The sequence below is a fragment of the Rana temporaria genome, chromosome 9 (assembly GCF_905171775.1).
Source record: "Rana temporaria chromosome 9, aRanTem1.1, whole genome shotgun sequence".
Classification (NCBI taxonomy): Eukaryota; Metazoa; Chordata; class Amphibia; order Anura; family Ranidae; genus Rana; species Rana temporaria.
The window spans coordinates 82,733,448-82,753,422 of record NC_053497.1 but is presented as its reverse complement, the minus strand read 5'-3'; the positions used below and the strand labels follow the sequence as shown (position 1 = coordinate 82,753,422).

At 39.1% G+C, this 19,975-nt stretch overlaps 1 protein-coding gene across 1 annotated transcript in view; it reads right to left on the bottom strand.

Moving 5' to 3' along the window:
* Window positions 1-2,185: 2,185 nt before the first annotated feature.
* GPR50 (G protein-coupled receptor 50) overlaps window positions 2,186-19,975 on the bottom strand; it is a 119,814-nt gene continuing 102,024 nt past the window's right edge. The window contains exon 2 of the mRNA XM_040323812.1: window positions 2,186-3,573. Within this exon, the coding sequence (XP_040179746.1) occupies window positions 2,708-3,573 (866 nt within the window). The 3' untranslated portion in view covers window positions 2,186-2,707. The remainder of the gene's footprint in view (window positions 3,574-19,975) is intronic.

The following is a 19,975-nucleotide window of genomic DNA, read 5'->3' as shown; positions in this document are numbered from 1 at the left end:
AAGAATACATAACTGAGGAGTGTACAACTAGTTGAATGTGTTCATGTATTTTTTGTTAAGCCATTAAACAAATTGGTTATCGTTACCCTTTTTAAATACATACACCTAGTAAAAGGTGAGTGTTGTAAATCGGTGGATTACACTGTCGGTATCTTTTGGTGCAGGAAGTGTTGGTTTTTTGCACAGTTTTTTGCACAGAGGTTCCTGGTGCTGGAGAATTTAGAATGTAATCAAAGAATCCCATTTCCATAAGGAAGTGTTAATGTCAGGGTTACAGGAAAGAATAGGTCAAAGTTTAATGTGAAGGTTGCAGTAAAAATTAATGATGCTAATTTGCTAAACAAAATGTCATGTGAAAACCTGGTGAACATAAATGGGTAAGCACAGTGAACAGATTATTATTATTTTTTTTGCATGATTAAATGAGTGCCATAAATATTCACACTGTTTTTGAGAAAAGATTTCTATGCATCTTTAATAAATCAGCCTCAATAAAGCCTTAGGGTAGGGAATTGCCATCTGTGCTGGAAGCTCTTTGCTGAAAACAACCAGTGTTGATATTGCTTGGGCTTAAAGTGTTTAAATGAATGTTCCCTGGACATTACTTTTTGAATATATAGATTGTATATATACTGTATACATAGGCAGCATAGTGGTTAAGTATGGGCAGTAAGTGGTAAGCACTTCATCTAGCAGCACTAGGGTCGTCGGTTTGAATCCCAACATGGCACTACCTGCCTGGAGTTTGTATGTTCCCTCCTAGCCTATGTGTGTTTATGTTTGTCGGTTATTCAGCTTCTGTAAAAATTGGCCCTAGTATATATATATATATATATATATATATATATATATATATATATATATATACAGTTGTATGCAAAAGTTTAGGAACCCCTGACAATTTCCATGATTGTCATTTATAAATAGTTGGCTGTCCATATTTCTTTTTTTACCGGCGTAACTTCAACTTTGGGACTGATTCCTCAACATTATTCTCAAGAATCTGCTGATATTGAGTGGAATCCACGTGACTCTCAACTTTAACCAGATTCCCAGTACCGGCACTGGCCACACATCCCCACAGCATGATGGAACCTCCACCAAATTTGACTGTGGGTAGCAAGTGTTTTTCTTGGAATGCTGTGTTCTTTTGCAGCCATTCATAACACCCCTTGTTTTGACCAAATAACTCAATCTTTGTTTCATCAGTCCACAGCACCTTATTCCAAAATGAAGCTGGCTTGTCCAAATGTGCATTTGCATACCTCAAGTGACTCAGTTTGTGGCGTGTGTACCGAAAAGGCTTCTTTCTCATCACTCTCCCATACAGCTTCTACCTGTGCAAAGTGCGCTGAATTATTGAAGGTTGCACAGTTGCCCCATCTGCAGAAAGTTGATGTTGTAGGTCTTTGGAGGTGGTCCATGGGCTGTTTTTGACCGTTCTCACCATCCTTCACCTTTGCCTCTCCAATATTTTATGTGGCCTGCCACTTCTGGGTTTAACAAGAACTGTGCCTGTGGTCTTCCATTTCCTCACTATGTTCCTCACAGTGGACACTGACAGCTTATACTGTATCTCTGGCATAACTTTTTGTAGCCTTCCCCTAAACCATAATGTAGAACAATCTTTGTTTTCAGATCATTTGAGAGTTGTTTTGAGGCCCCCATGTGGCCGCTCTTTAGAGGAGAGTCAAAGAGAACAACAACTTGCAATTGACCACCTTAAATACCTTTTCTCATGATTGGATGCACCTGTCTATGAAGATCAAGGCTTAATGAGCTCACCAAACCAATTGTGTGTTCCAATTAATCAGTGCTAAGTAGTTACAGGTATTCAAATCAACAAAATGACAAGGTGCCCGAATTTATGCACCTGTCTAATTTTGTTTTGATGCATACTGCGCATTTCTGTTAATCCAATAAACCTAATTTCATTACTAAAATATTACTGTGTCCTTCAGTTATTTGATAGATCAAAATGAAATTGCTGATCCAAACACCCAAATATTTATAAATGACAATCATGGAAATTGTCAGGGGTTCCTAAACTTTTGCATACAACTGTATATATATCTATATATAGATATATCTATATATAGATATATCTAGATATATATATATATATATATATATATATATATATATATATATATATATATATATATATATATATATACACACACACACAAGTTGGAATAAGATCTTTGGAAGGTCACGTAGCATCTATGTAGTTCTTCATTTGGTGGTACTCTGTGGTAGTCTATAAACACACACCAAATACATGTTTTCACAGATTTCACTGTGAAACACTATCCCTATATTATCTTTTACATTTATTTTTCTTTAAAAATAATACAGCAAGAACAGTGAGACTCTTTCTTCTGTTATGAAATAAAGAAAATTCCACCACTAATTTTGGTTTCAAGACGTATAAGAAGAGAGCAGTTGATTAGGTCCACCAGCATCCACCTATATTGGAAATATAAGTTTTGGGCTGACTTCTCCTTTAAGCTCTAAAGCTGTAAAATTCATTCAGTAAAACAGTATTACTTTTGTTCAATTAAGACCACTGCAATATGTATCAGAGATTATATTTCTGTATTTAGAATATACACAAAGTGCATGAAAACAGGCACATGGTGAAAAATGTTGATAAAAATAATTTTGATTAATGAACTAAAATGTGTACAAAATGGCTGCCAACTTGTTACACACATATTTCAGCCTGATTATTATTTGTAACAACTGGAGAGGGTTTGCTTTTAGCTCCTTCTGTCCCGCCTTTTGATGTGTCAATAAATAGCAGTCTTGGTGTCAACAAAGACATCAAAATTCTTTTGTACTCCTTTCGGAAGTTTTGATTGAGAAGACCATAGATGACTGCATTGAGGCAGCTGTTGAAGTAGGCCATGAAGTAACTTAATACAAACAGCCAATTTGGAATTTTTGGAGCTACATGAAAAGGGTTGATTGCCACCGCTAGGCCAATAAAGTTTAAAGGTCCCCAGCAGACAGCAAAAAGGACAAACACAACAAACATGGTTAAAAAGTTCCGTAGGTCTGTTGGTGTTAGTTTCTGCTTGCAGTCTTGTCTTACTCTGTGCTTGACTTGAATAACCAAAACCCATATCCTCATGTAGCAGAACGTTACCACGGCCAAAGGAACAAGAAAATGCACCACAACCACTGTTATTGTGTAAGAAGAACTGACTGTTTGGGCAAATGTACATGAGAAAATCCTTGGGTCATATTGTAGAGATCCAACAAAAAAGTTTGGCACAATTGCAATAACAGTCAGTATCCAAGTTAAACAGAGGTAACATAATGTGCTTTTCTGGTTATAAAGCTTATCGTACCACAGGCTGTGGCATATGTAGCAGTATCTATTAATGGCTATGGCTGTAATGTTGAAGACAGAACCGATGACACTTAGTCCCATAAGAAATCCACTAATTTGGCAATGAATATTACCCAGTGTCCATCCATTATGGAAAATAGCTATGAGGATTACTGGATATGGGTACACCGCCACTACAAGGTCCGCAACGGATAAACTGACGACAAAGATGTTGCCTGAAAATGCAAATAATAAACATGGTTATTATTGAGAACAGTATCACTAAAATAACAAGTGATAAGTGAACGTGAAAGATAAAAAAAAAATGAAATAATTATATCAAATATTTTTCATTTGCTTTTTTTGTGTGGAGCTACAGGTTCATCCTGCTGAACATATTAAAAAGTCTGTCCTTTCCATTTTCAATAAAAAGAATGTATTTTCAGCTTATCAGAGTTGAAATTATAATTAATGCCTTTAATAAATGTTTCAGATTACCATGAAGCATTAAAAAGACACAATTTCCACATTTGGCATTGTTTTGTGACAATTGTTGCTGTACAGTTCAACAACATATGATATGCTGTGCCCAATTACTGCCGCTGAATCAGGTCTTCACAAGATGACAATAGAACCCAAAGAAGGAGCTTTGAAACATAAGCTGATAAAAAGCCTTCAGCATAGAGAAAATGTAAGGATACAGATAGCAAAGGCTGTGAATTACATTTAATAGATATGACTTCTGAAAATCTATCCCCATTCAGGCAAAATATTTTAATGTATTACTGTTATTAGTAGTTTGAATACAGATTACAAGGTCATTCCAAGTTCAAATATCAGGAGGGTAATGTGTAAGGCTAGGTTCACATTATATTGTGCATGCTCCAGCCAAAGCACAAAAAGTGCTTCCCTTTTGCAGGTATGTGGCAGTGCCATACATTTTTCTTGGTACTAGTGTTGAGCAGAATACGCCATATTCGATTTTGCGATATATCTCGAATATATAGTCGAATATTCGAGATATATTCGCTAAATTTGAATATTCGTGATATTTTATCGAAATGAAATGATTGCGAATTTTCGCTATTGCGAATGCGAAAATAATTGCGAAATTTCGATAACTGCGGTAGGAGCACTCTGATTGGCTCAGAATATTCTTGATATTTTTTCGAAATATCGCAAAATGCGAATGCGATATTTACTGCGCAATTTCGACAAATGCTGTAGGAGCACTCTGGCTCAGAATATTCGTGATATTTTACAATACAAAATAATTGCGAATATTCGGCAAATGCGGAAGGAGCACTCTGATTGGCTCAGAATATTCTTGATATTTTACAATACAAAATAATTGCGAATATTCGGCAAATGCGGAAGGAGCACTCTGATTGGCTCAGAATATTCTTGATATTTTACAATACAAAATAATTGCGAATATTCGGCAAATGCGGAAGGAGCACTCTGATTGGCTCAGAATATTCTTGATATTTTACAATAGAAAATAAAAAGTGTTTTGCATTGGTGGTGATTCTTTACTCTATCCATCTGTCACAGCCATTTGTCAATCAAACACCTTGAAGATTGAACACGTTCATGCTGCATGCTTTGGACTTTTTTTCACTTCACATATCAAAGACATTTTTATGAAAGATTATTTTTCTATTATTGGGACTATATTTCTTTATATATTTGTTTCACTGTGTATTTCACAAGTTATTTGCGCTTGCTTATTTTATAATTTGCCCACATGTCTTGTCACTAGACATATTTTTTATTCTTGTAGAGCGACTCCATTTTCTGTCTTGTATTAATTTATGTTGTATAACATTTTTGAGTTGCTGCTGTATTCTCCCCTTTTTTTAAGGTATGCGCAATTTTTTCCTTCTTACAAAAAAAAATAATATCAAACATACAAATATTCATAACATAAACATACACAAAGCCCCCCCCTTTTGCATCAGAGACAATCAGAGTTCTCCTACCACAGTTATCGAAAATTCGCAATCATTTTCGCATTCGCATTAGCGAAAATTCGCAATTTTTTTTTTTAATATTCGGCAACATAAAAGGATCGCCTCAGCTTAGCTACTCGGCCCAGGGTCTCTAATTATACCAGCAATGCTTTTAGACGTCGATAGGATGTGATCTGTTTTAAAAATAAAATTGAAAAAATGCGAATATTCGTAATCGCGAATATTCACCGCGAAATTCGAAATATATCGCGAATACTCGAATATGCCATATTCGAGCCGAATATTCGCAATACGAATATTCGTGAGCAACACTACTTGGTACCCTAACATACCTTACTAATGCACGCTCGTAATCACAAGCCAAAATGCATACTAACAAAGCACAAACAAACGCATGTGCGTCATCTCATCTGCATAGGTTTGATCAGAACTTTAGTAGAGTGGAAGTGTTTTATGGAACTGAAATTATGTTTACCTTCATGTCCTTGGTTCATTGACCTGGAGGGAGATTTACTAAAACTGGAGCACTCAGAATCTTCTGTAGCTGCGCATTGTAGCCAATCGGCTTCTAAATTCAGCTTGTTCAATTAACCTTTGACAATAAAACCTGAAAGCTGATTGGTTTCTAAGCAGAGCTACACCAGATTTTGCATGCTCTAGTTTTAGTAAATCTCCTTCATAGTGGAAGACTTACTAAAATTGGAGAACAATCTGGTGAAGCTGTGTCATGGTAACCAGCTTCTAACTTCAGCTTGCTCAGTTAAGATTTGACAATAAAATCCGAAAGCTGATTGGTTTCTCTGCAGAGCTGCACTAGATTTTGCATGCTATAGTTTTTGTAAATTTCTCTTGTAGTATACAAAGAATCCATTTAAGCCCTCTTGAAGCCTTATATACGTGCTCTCTGACATCTGCCACATCTACTCAGTTTGGTCTAATCGCTGCTTCCCTTCTTATCTTTACTTGTTATAAATTATATTTGGAAAATTCTCTATTCCATTCTTTAGGTATGCACTTGGATATGCAATCATTTTCACCTTTTTTGCATTATTGAAGGAGAGTTTTCTGATAGAGGCCCTTATCTGCGTAATGTGTGTTGCAATAGCCATCTGTAGTATCCATTGAAAGCTTGACCACACAATTAGCAAACAGGGACAGAGCGTTGCCACCCTGTAAACGAAAGTACCGAACAAGGGCCTTCAATTAAGTATTACCAGATATTATTCAATTGATTGGTGAAGATGTAAAATATTTTAAACTACCGTATTTTCCGGCGTATAAGACGACTTTTGGATGCAAAAAAATGCATCCAAAGTCGGGGGTCGTCTTATACACCGGTGACAGTCTCCGTCTGCTGCGAGCGTCCATGATTTAAAAGCCGCTCCTTCTCCTCAGAGTGTCCTGTGATAGGCGGAACACAAATCTTCCCAGCAGCGCCTCTGTTCTGTGTTCCTCCTATCACACATGCCTTCTCATCCTCAGATGAAAGGACGTCCGTGATAGGCGGAACACTGAACAGAGGCGCTGCTGGGAAAATTTGCGTTCCGCCTATCACAGGACAGTCTGAGGAGAAGACGCGGCTTTCAAATCATGGACGCTCGCAGCAGATGGAGACTGTCACCGGCCTGGAAGTCAGAATCAGCAAAACGTTAGTGATGGCACTGTTGGCACAGTGGGGGAAAGTGATGGCACACTGGGGGGAAAGTGATGGCACAGTGGGGGCAAGTGATGGCACAGTGGGGGCAAGTGATGGCACACTGGGGGGAAAGTGATGGCACAGTGGGGGCAAGTGATGGCACAGTGGGGGCAAGTGATGGCACAGTGGAGGCAAGTGATGGCACAGTGGGGGCCATGTAATGTAATGGAACAGTGAGGCATGTAATGTAATGTAATGGCACAGTGAGATTTGAAAAAAGCCTGTTTCTGTCAGTTGTTCTGGCTACCCCTCAACTTCCAGAAAGACTAGTAGGAAGGGGGTAGTCTTATATGGCGAGTATATCCCAAAACCAAAATTTTTCCTGGAAAATTAGGGTGTCGTCTTATACGCCCAGTCGTCTTATATGCTGGCAAATACAGTATTTATATTATACATTAACATTTTAAAGCTTATATGGTTTTATGAATTGAGTTTACTTATATGTTAAAATATATTTAAACCCAATTTGCTAGCTGATGGTCCTGCCAAAAGTTGTCCCATAGTAAGCTGACAACACATTGCTTCTGCTGCACTGAAATCCCAAGGAGTCTTATTGGTCCTGCCTTACATTTGTGAACTGCAGAATGTCTTCATTTTATTCATTTTATAACATAGAGCGAGGTGTTCTGAAGTTCACAGAGGTAACCTTGGCAGAACCGATGATACCAATAATACAGTACAATGAGTATGCATTGTCACTCTCCAACAGGAGGTGTGTTACTGGCAGGATCACCATTTGAAAATATTATTTCATGAGTATCACTGCACCACTGTAAAAATATGGACCGAACATTGAGACTCTTGAATAATCTTATACCATGCCTTTTATATAATAGCAGGGTCATGTGATTATTAATGCCTGGCTATAAATATAATCTAACCACAGAATAGTGTTTAAGAGCGTGTGGTAACTAAGTCCATCTATGGTCAACATTTTAAATCATGTATTCACTGTATTTCAGTTATTTCCAACCTACTATTACTCTGAACAATCTTGAAGTTTGCAAACTTACTTTGTGAAGATCCCATGACATTAGGGTTGCCACCTCATCCCTTTAAAACTGAACACATAATAATTACACAGGCTCTGTGGCTGACTAAAGGGGTAATTAAACTCACTTGGTGCCTTACCTGCATTAAATTAGCCACAGAACCTACAGTGGAAAATATGGAAAAAATGGTTTAAAGCAGACTGATACAAGTGTATTTCTGATAACGTTATTTTGCAAAAGTTGCCCTCCTCTACCTTATGACTTTTATTTTCACTTATTTATTTTACTCTTTATTATTATTTTATGTCTATATTGTTGTTTGATTGCTCCTTGCACACTTGTGCTGTCTATAAATAATGCTGTAATTTTATAACCTTTGGAGTGTTACTCCTTCTCTTTGTACGTACTGTAAGGGATTAGCTCGGTAGCGGGGGTGTGTGACCCTCTGGATGGGTTCACTACACACGGAACTATACAGAAAGGCAGTCGAAGACGGTTGAAAACAAAGATTTTGGTTTATTCTTCCATCTTGCTGGAAACAAGTGCAAGCATCGAAACAGCATAAACAAAATCAAACATAAAATAAACCCTGGCCACTTGGGGCGTCTACCTTCACCACACAGGAACCTATCTATGGAGTCTAGCACAGCCTACTGCTGGGTAGACACTGCTGATCCTACAGCAGAAAACAATAGTCTCTTTTTGATTTTTATCACACAGAAAAATCAAAAGCACCTCACCTCTTCAGAAGTATTTCTGTTACTGCTCTCCTTCACTCAGAAAGCCTCAGGATGCAGCAATCAGTAATAATCCTCTGGATTACTTATAGAGGCCTTAATTGCCTCATTTTGAACAGCTGAAGTTTTCCAACGCCTTTAAACCTTTCTGGCTACTTCTGCAGCCGACACCTGATAATAATTGGTGTATTGTCCAAACAAGGCAGAAATGTATCTCCCGTCTGTGACAACACCCACAGATTTACCTGACTTCCTGTCACAGTACCTTTTGTACTGTTCTGTACTATGAAAACTTTTCTCAATAAATAACAATAAAAACAAAAACCTGACAGGTATTGTAATTCATCTCCACTTTATCTAAAGCTAAAAAAAAAATCTTTACATATACTTTAATTAAATGTGGTTTTAAAGTAAATTCCAGACTATTTTTAATAGACTGGCAAAGGGCAGAATGCTTTTAAAAGGTAACTAGTATACTTTAATTATTATTAAATATAATACAAACTTTTTTTAGTTTTTGAAAGAGTCTGGAGGTTTTTATTACTGTCTGTGTCCTAGGTGGGAACAGATCGTATTAATTATGCTAGTTATTTAACTAACATGTTTTGAACCTGAGTCTTATGTAAATCATTACTAATGCAGAAGTATATGTAGACTCAGCCAGTAAAATTGTATTAAATCTTTAGGATGTTAGTTACATTTTAGAAAAATCTAGAGCCTTTTTTAAAATAATAAGTCCCATATTGGTTATGAACCTTGTTAGGCCTGTCTTATACTTTCTTAGCTTGATGGCCCTATGTAGCTTACATACAGTATTACTTCTGTTTATTTACACTGAAAGATTTTAAAATCTGTAATGTGACCTGGATCTGTGTTCCAGCATGAAAATACATATCTCATTTATGGTTTACCAAAATTAACTAAATTAATAAGAGCAAGTGACTGCCACCCTTTTTAACCAAAATAAAACGTTTTGTGACACATGGCCAGAGTTTACCTTCATACCAAACATAATGACTCTCAACAACCCCCTGCCTAAAAATTAACCCAATTTTGAAATTTAAATTGCATTATTCTCAGAAGATGCTTATTGCTGATTAATTGGGCCCCACAAAGATATATATTTTTTAAATGTTGTGCTTCTCTTTTGTGTTGGATAAAAATGGACCCTGATCACCAGCACAGTGATCTTTCTCTCTCTTGCCTCTCCACCCCACTATCCTTGTTTCCCCTCTATTTCTTGCCACTCTGTAAATTTACATAACCGTGTTTATCCTCAGCTGATACATTTAAAGTCACCTAATTTCCTGTTTACTTCGTATTTCTTAAACCCTTGATTTTTAGAATGTTAAGTAGTTTGTAAAATTAAAATGGACATTCACATATACAGTATGAGCAGACATTGTATATTTCTGCAAGGTATTAAACTTATCAGTAGAGGCCTTCTTTTGAACTGATCACAACTTCCTGTTCACAATTTCCTGGCATGGGGTCTTGAAGCGTTCTCCCGTGACCCTGTCAAATTCACTTCCAGAGATGACCATAAGGCCCCATACACACGAGAGGATTTATCCGCAGATACGGTCCAGCGGACCGTATCCGCGGATAAATCCTCTCGAGGATTTCAGAAGATTTCTATGCGATGGCGTGTACACACCATCGCATTGAAATCCGCGCCGAAATCCTCTGGCGATGACGTGTCGCGCCGTCGCCGCTATTATGACGCGGCGACGGGCGCGACGCTGGCATAAAAGGAATTCCACGCATGCGTCAAATCATTACGACGCGTGCGGGGAATCCCTTTGGACGGATGGATCCGGTAAGTCTGTACAGACGAGCGGATCCATCCGTTGGAATGGATTCCAGCAGATGGATTTGTTGTGCATGTCAGCAAATATCCGATCTGCTGGAATCCATCCCAGAGGAGATTTCTCCGCGGAAACAGATCCGCTGGCGTGTACACACCATAGAATCTATCCGCAGAAACCCATTTGCTGGGATTTATCTGCGGATGGATTCTATCGTGTGTATGGGGCCTTAGTGATTGAAATGTCTGTTGTTACCAGAAAAAAGCCTGCCTTATATAATGACATGTAAACATTTCTGCAATGTACATGTAGACAGAAAGCACTTGTAAAGAGGCTTGAGGAGATCAGCAACACTTATTTAAAAATAATGAAAGAAAGGTAAAAACATATTTTTTATAAAAAGAGTTATCAAATTTGTATGATACAGTGCAACCTAAATACCATCCAGTTAAAGCGTAGATCTTCTTTTTCAGTAACTTAGCAAAACCACTGTGTAAGATATTATATACTGTAAATGCTAACAGATCAATCTGCCATATAGTTAAGGTTAAGTGTAGGGATGAGCCCGATGTTCGAGTCGAACTTAAGTTTTATTTGAACATTGGGTGTTCGCCTGTTGACGAATAGCGAACAATTTGGGGTGTTCTCAGCAAATTCGAAAAGCGCGGAACACCCTTTAAAAGTCCATGAGAGAAATCAAAAGTGCTAATTTTAAAGGTTAATATACAAGTTATTCTCATAATAAGTGTTTGGGGACCGTGGGCGTCCCCACGGTCCCCAAACACCAATTGTGTGGGGGTCCCCCCAAATTCCATGCCAGGCCCTTAAAGTCTGAAACCAAAATAAAAAAAATGGTGTGGGGTTCCCCCCAAAAATCCATACCAGATGCTTATCCAAGCACGCAACCTGGCAGGCCACAGGAAAAGAGGGGGTGACGAGAGAGTGCCCCCCTGCCTGAACTGTACCAGGCCACATGCCCTCAACCTGGGTAGGATGCTTTGGGGTCTGGACCCCAAAGCACCATGTCCCCATGTTGATGGGGGCAAGGGCCTCATCCCCACAACCATTAGCACTTTTGATTTTTCACATTCATGTCCCATAGACTTTAACGGTGTTTGCGTGTTCGAACAAATTTTTTGCCTGTTCGCATGTTCTGCTGCGAACCGAACCGGGGGGTGTTCGGCTCATCCCTAGTTAAGTGTACTTTTATATTAAGGTGAGTTCACTAAGTTTGTATGGGTTATTTAAACAGCATTTGTTTTTGGTTTCTTTCTTATTAAAATTTTATTTTCACACACATAGGAGTGCAAATACCGATGGAATTGGTATTTTTTGCTTTAAGTCAATATTTGAATATTGAAAGCATCTGTTTCTCAAGTCTTATTATTTTATCTCATGGCCACGTATTTTATTTTCACCTCAAATAACACAATCTTCTGCTTCTCTGAATAGATACCTGAAAAACCCTCACAATATGACGTCCTCTAATTTTTGCGGTGATATCTGAATGATGCCTGCAGCTACAGGCATCATTCAGATATCACCATCTTCAGCCGCCGATTCTCTGCACAATAAGAATGATCAAAGCGGCAGTTCCGTCGCTTGATCGTTCTTATAGGCAGTGGGAGGGGATGTCCCCCCTCCCACCGCCATCCAGTGATTCTCCGGGCTCTCCCGTGCCATCGGGGGCCTGGAGAACAAATCAGACGGTGCTGGCTGGGAAGTATAGAGATGACTGTCATCTCTATGACAGTCGGAGACGTTATGACGTCACACCCGGTACCCGGAAGTAAACAAAGCCGCAATCGCGGCTGTCGGCATTAGATCAGTGAATTTGTTTTCACAATCTCATGCTTGTAAGCCTGAAGGAGAGATGTGGGGTCTTACTGACCCCACATCTCTCCATAAAGAGGACCTGTCACACTATTTCCTATTACAAGGTATGTTTACATTCCTTGTAATAGGAATAAAAGTGATCATTTTTTTTTTTTTAGAAAAGTGTAAAAATAAAAAAATGAAGTAAAATAAAAATAAAATAAATTTTTTATTTTTTTTAAACGCCCCTGTCCCCGGTAGCTCGCGCGCAGAAGCGAACACGCATTCAAGTCCCGCCCACATATGTAAACGCCGTTCAAACCCCACATGTGAGGTATCCTCGCGTGTTTTAGAGCGTGTGCAACAATTCTAGCACTAGACCTCCTCTGTAACTCGAAAATAGTAACCTGTAAAAAATGTAAAGCGTCGCCTATGGAGATTTTTAAGTACGGAAGTTTGGCGCCATTCCATGAGTGTGAGCAATTTTAAAGCGTGACATGTTAAGTATCTATTTACTCGGCGTAACATCATCTTTCACATTATATAAAATAATTGGGCTAACTTTACTGTTTTGTTATTTTTTAATTCATGAAACCATTTTTTTCCCCAAAAAAAGGCGTTTGAAAAATGATTGCGCAAATACCGTGCGAGAAAAAAGTTGCAATGACCACCATTTTATTCCCTAGGGTGTCTGCTAAAAAAATATATATAATGTTTGGGGGTTCTGATTCATTTTCTAGCAAAAAAATGTTGATTTTTACATGAAGGAGAGAAGTGCCAAAATAGGCCCGGTGGTCAAGTGGTTAATAAAGAAATGTACCTTTACAAACATTTAAATCTAAACTCTGGGCATAAAAAGGGTTGAAATGTTTCTCAATACACATGGGAAGTCTGCTTTTTGTGTGCCCAATGTCTTTGCAAAGCTATTTATTACTTTGTAAAAGTAGCAGTGACATTGTCATATGCCAATGCAGGCAGCAAGGCTATTGGAGGGGCCCAGCAGCTCCCCCCACTACAAGCTGCCTGCTGACTACTGGTCAGAACAGACCAGTCGGTCTTGATTACTGCACAAATCTGGAAGAAATACACAAATCATACCAAGATGCAAGTCAAAAAAAGAAGAGATTAAATAAAAGAGGTATGACAGCTAACATCTTCCTTGTTCTCAGCCCTTGTCTCCAATTGAAGTGCAGATGCTGTATTGATCCAGTGACACAGTAAATGTGGAAAAATCCTTCCAAAAAGGACACAGGTGGCAGTAATAACAAAAATTATTATTATTTTTCATTCCCTACAATGAAAAGGAAAATTAGTTTTAACATACAACTCAGTCCAACCCACTACACAATAACAGAACACTAAAAAGGAAAGCCATTATGCAATACAGTATGTCAAATTGCGCGAGTGTAAGAAGTAGGCACTTCAGTTCACACATTGGCATCAAGACTACAGTATATGCAATTCTACTGTATATATACACTATTATACCTGTCACTGTAGGGCTTAGGCACATGATACTGAAATGTACCCAGGAACTTGCTGGCAGAAAGCTCCCAGAAAAAGCCTGCATCAAAATGGTCCATAGTTTCAGCTCAACTCTATAGTGGTGTGTCCATATGTAGTTGCGTACATAAACAAGAATTAAGAATGACATAAGCCCCGTACACGCGATCGGAATTTCCGATGGAAAAAGTCAGACTTTTTCCATCGGAAATTCCGACCGTGTGGATGCCCCATCGAAGTAATTCCGTAATGTTCTATTTTACTCCGATGAAATTCCGTCAGAAATTCCGATGTGAATTTTGTCGGACAAAGGTCCGATCGTGTGTACAGGGCATAAAGGCCAAGGTCATTTGTGCCTGCACCACAGCTGCCACCTAGTAGCCCTTTATTAATATGTACATCTCCCCCTGCCCCAGAAAGAGACATTTACTAGGCAGTGGTACAGATGCAGGATGACCGTGGCCTTCAGATATTCTGAATAATGGAAAACGGAAGTCATTCTGTGCCTGTGCCTGTGCCACTGCCTAGTGAATAACCCATTTGGGCTGGGGTGGCATATGTAACCATACCCAAGTGTTGTTAAGCATTACTAGGCAGTGGCGGCAGTGCAGGGTAATGTTCATTTATTCATTCTGCATGTAAGGATTCATAAAAACATTTACATGTGTGGTTCATAAATACATTCTAAATCAGACCACAGATGCAAAATTACTACTTTAAGTGTACACTGCTCCATGCTTCAGGAGAATACTGATCACAATGCAGCTGTTCATGTGGCCCCCATAGCCTACAATATGGCATGGTTCAGATCTGTGTAAAATGTACACAATACGGACATAACATTTTATAAAGCCTCATACACACGATCGGACTTCCATCTGACTTTTCTGTGGATTTTGGTTAGAAGGGGCGTTGGCAACTTGGTATGCATACACACGGCACAACTTTTATAGCCAGCATTCACCAAATAACGTGTTTTTTCAGCTCTTTACCGCCACCCTTTGGGCAACTTCTGCTATTGTTGTCTGATATTTAGCATTGGTTCTGAGCATGCGTGTTTGTAGTTTGGACTTTAGCCGATGGACTTTTGTACACATGATCGGATTACCCTCCATTGAACATGTGTCCAATGAAAAACCGAAAACAATTGTCCGATAGAGCATACACACAGTCGTATTGGCCGATCATACACGTCTGTCAGACCGTTGTCAAAAATTCTGATCGTGTGTATGGGCCTTAAGTCTATGTGTATGGGCCCTTATATTTGTATTTAAACTGGCAATGATGCAAGTGAACCTTGCAGATAACCTTGTCTCTAGTAAATTATCTGTATCCTTAACTGACAGTGATATATTACCCCTTATTATTATTTTCTGTTTTTTTCAATAACATATAAATTCTTTATCCTGTTTGTAATATTACTATTCAAGAAGAAACATTCAGAGAAAGTACTGTTCCTGAATATTAATTTTATCAAGATCACAAAGTGCCTGACTTTTGCAGATTATCCACTTCCCGACCTCCTCATGTACATTTACGTCGGCAGAATGGCACGGACAGGCACAATCACGTACCTGTACGTCCTCTGCTAGACGTGGGTGGGGGGTCCGATCGGGACCCCCCCCGGTACATGCGGAGGTCTGGTCCGCTCGGGGAGCGATCCGGGACGACGGCGCGGCTATTTGTTTATAGCCGCTCCGTCGCGATCGCTCCCCGGAGCTGAAGAACGGGGAGAGCCGTGTGTAAACACGGCTTCCCCGTGCTTCACTGTGTCGGCGCATCGATCGCGTCATTCCCTTTATAGGGAAGACACGATCGATGACGTCATTCCTACAGCCACACCCCCCTACACTAGTAAACACACACAAAGTAAACCCTAACTCCTACAGCGCCCCCTGTGGTTAACTCCCAAACTGCAACTGTGATTTTCACAATAAACAATGCAATTTAAATGCATTTTTTGCTGTGAAAATGACAATTGTCCCAAAAATGTGTCAAAATTGTTCGAAGTGTCCGCCATAATGTCGCAGTCACGAAAAAAATCGCTGATCGCCGCCATTAGTAGTAAAAAAAATAAAAATGCAAAAAAACTATCCCCTATTTTGTAAACGCTATAAATTTTGCGCAAACCAACCGATAAATGATTATTGCGATTTTTTTTTACCAAAAATAGGTAGAAGAATACGTATCGGCCTAAACTGAGGAAAAAAAAAATGTTATATATGTTTTTGGTGGATATTTATTACAGCAAAAAGTAAAAAATATTGCATTTTTTTCAAAATTGTCGCTCTATTTTTGTTTATAGCGCAAAAAATAAAAACCGCAGAGGTGATCAAACACCACCAAAAGAAAGCTCTATTTGTGGGGAAAAAAGGACGCCAATTTTGTTTGGGAGCCACGTCGCACGACCGCGCAATTGTCTGTTAAAGCGACGCAGTCCCGAACTGTAAAAACCCCTTGGGTCTTTAGGCAGCAATATGGTCCGGGGATTAAGTGGTTAAACAGCAGCTACAAAACGATGATGATATCCATATTTGGCAACATTCTTGTCTACTTGATAGTTTGTTGGTAGTTTGTTGGAATTGCTTCATGATTATAAATAAAGGTATTGCAGACAATAAATAAATTCATACCAGACTATAAAAATTATAAAAAAAATATAATACATGCACTTGTGTGTATATTTATCAAATTTGTCTTATTGTTTGCAGCAGCTAATCTCATGGGCGTATGCAGAACTTTTTTAGGGAGGGGGGGGGTTATCATTTTAAGGTCTGATCATGTGATCTTACCTGTGTCAGTCAACAGCGGCTGCAGGGGAGAAAGTGCTTGGCGACGGCTGATAAAGCCTGATGAGGTGATGTCACCCATAGGTTCCCATGTCACAGTTGTTATTGGTGCTCCTTCCTCTCCCCTGCATACGCTGCTGGATCACACAGGTGAGATAACATGATCAGGTTGGAGCAGTCTAGGTTAGTCAGCATAGGTGTTAGGGGCCAGATTCTCAAAGGGCTTATGACGGCGCATCTGGCCCGGCGTATCTATGCGACTGATTCTTAGAATCAGTTACGCATAGATATCCATTAGATCTGACAGGCGTAAGGCTCTTATGCTGTCAGATCTTAGATGCATTTTTTTTTCGTGCTGCTAGGTGTCGCCGACGTCGTTTTCCCCATTGTCTATGCAAATTAGCTATTTACGCAAGATTCCCGAACGTACGCGCGGTCGACGCAGTGAATTGACGACGTTTCGGTAGCTTTTGCTACGCGTAAAGTTGCCTATGCTATATGAGGGGCAACTAATGTTAAGTATGGCCGTCGTTCCCGCGTCGAAATTTTAAAAAGTACGTTGTTTGCGTAAGTCATCCGTGAATGGCGCTGGACGCCATTTACGTTAACGTCGAAACCAATGACGTCCTTGCGACGTTATTTAGCGCAATGCACGTCGGGAAATTTTCGGGACGGCGCATGCGCAGTACGATCGACGCGGAAACGCGCCTAATTTAAATGATCCACGCCCCCTACCTGGATCATTTGAATTAGGCGGTCTTGCGCCGGAGAATTTATGCTACGCCGCCGCAACTTTACAGGCAAGTGCTTTCAATCAAGCACTTGCCCGTCAAACTTACGGCCGCGTAACGTAAACGAGATACGTTACAGCCGCATAGTTTAACGCCAATCTATGAGAATCTGGCCCAAAGTGTATATATAGGTGGGACAGAACAATGTGAATATCAAATACATTGTATGATTACTGTACAGTCTTATATGTGTGTTCATACCGTAGCATGGTGACATACAGGGAGTGCAGAATTATTAGGCAAGTTGTATTTTTGAGGATTAATTTTATTATTGAACAACAACCATGTTCTCAATGAACCCAAAAAACTCATTAATATCAAAGCTGAATATTTTTGGAAGTTGTTTTTAGTTTGTTTTTAGTTTTAGCTATTTTAGGGGGATATCTGTGTGTGCAGGTGACTATTACTGTGCATAATTATTAGGCAACTTAACAAAAAAAAAATTATATACCCATTTCAATTATTTATTTTTACCAGTGAAACCAATATAACATCTCAACATTCACAAATATACATTTCTGACATTCAAAAACAAAACAAAAACAAATCAGTGACCAATATAGCCACCTTTCTTTGCAAGGACACTCAAAAACCTGCCATCCATGGATTCTGTCAGTGTTTTGATCTGTTCACCATCAACATTGCGTGCAGCAGCAACCACAGCCTCCCAGACACTGTTCAGAGAGGTGTACTGTTTTCCCTCCTTGTAAATCTCACATTTGATGATGGACCACAGGTTCTCAATGGGGTTCAGATCAGGTGAACAAGGAGGCCATGTCATTAGTTTTTCTTCTTTTATACCCTTTCTTGCCAGCCACGCTGTGGAGTACTTGGACGCGTGTGATGGAGCATTGTCCTGCATGAAAATCATGTTTTTCTTGAAGGATGCAGACTTCTTCCTGTACCACTGCTTGAAGAAGGTGTCTTCCAGAAACTGGCAGTAGGACTGGGAGTTGAGCTTGACTCCATCCTCAATCCGAAAAGGCCCCACAAGCTCATCTTTGATGATACCAGCCCAAACCAGTACTCCACCTCCACCTTGCTGGCGTCTGAGTCGGACTGGAGCTCTCTGCCCTTTACCAAACCAGCCACGGGCCCATCCATCTGGCCCATCAAGACTCACTCTCATTTCATCAGTCCATAAAACCTTAGAAAAATCATTCTTGAGATATTTCTTGGCCCAGTCTTGACGTTTCAGCTTGTGTGTCTTGTTCAGTGGTCGTCGTCTTTCAGCCTTTCTTACCTTGGCCATGTCTCTGAGTATTGCACACCTTGTGCTTTTGGGCACTCCAGTGATGTTGCAGCTCTGAAATATGGCCAAACTGGTGGCAAGTGGCATCTTGGCAGCTGCACGCTTGACTTTTCTCAGTTCATGGGCAGTTATTTTGCGCCTTGGTTTTTCCACACGCTTCTTGCGACCCTGTTGACTATTTTGAATGAAACGCTTGATTGTTCGATGATCACGCTTCAGAAGCTTTGCAATTTTAAGAGTGCTGCATCCCTCTGCAAGATATCTCACTATTTTTGACTTTTCTGAGCCTGTCAAATCCTTCTTTTGACCCATTTTGCCAAAGGAAAGGAAGTTGACTAATAATTATGCACACCTGATATAGGGTGTTGATGTCATTAGACCACACACCTTCTCATTACAGAGATGCACATCACCTAATATGCTTAATTGGTAGTAGGCTTTCGAGCCTATACAGCTTGGAGTAAGACAACATGCATAAAGAGGATGATGTGGTCACAATACGAATTTGCCTAATAATTCTGCACTCCCTGTATTTAGCTTTTCACTGACTTGTCTTTTTCTGTGACTATTACTATTCTCTGTAACACATTTTCTGTATTTTGTGCATTTATAATCTCTGGTGTCCTGAAATTTACATCAGTAAGTAGATTATAAGAAACCTTGGATAAATGCGCTAGAAGAGGTGTAGTTTAAAGTACAAAGACTTCAAAGATAAAGCTTAGAATATAAGTCATTCACAGAACTGTTTTGATAAAGTCTATTAAGTTATTAGATATATAAACACTAAAAAAGAGAACTCAGACATGAAATGTTCCATAAAGCATGGTTATTGCTATTTTATAAATGGTGACAACATTTGGTATTAATTATATATTTTGATAAGAATCATGCTTATCTTATGCCTTTCAGCCTATGATAATATCACTATTTTATAAATGCTGGTAATTTTATTAATAAATAAATTCAAGCTGAATTAAAGTAATTCTTTCTTCTTCCAAAGCTTGTAACCATAGCAGTGTCTTATCCATTATATTAGTTGTTTCAAACATACTATTTTGCCCAAAATGCACAGCCTAAGCAGTCTAAACAGAACTGGTACTGATATGCAAATGTTGACTTTTTGTCAAAAGTCAACAGTTAACCTCTCATATCCATCTCTTACCACCCCTCAATTTTTGGCATATACACAGAGAAGTGGTGCATGATTATCACAGGAAGAGTTATCTTGGCCATTTGAGATGTAATTAACAAACTTGCTTTGCCTTCTCTTTTTTTTCAGGTC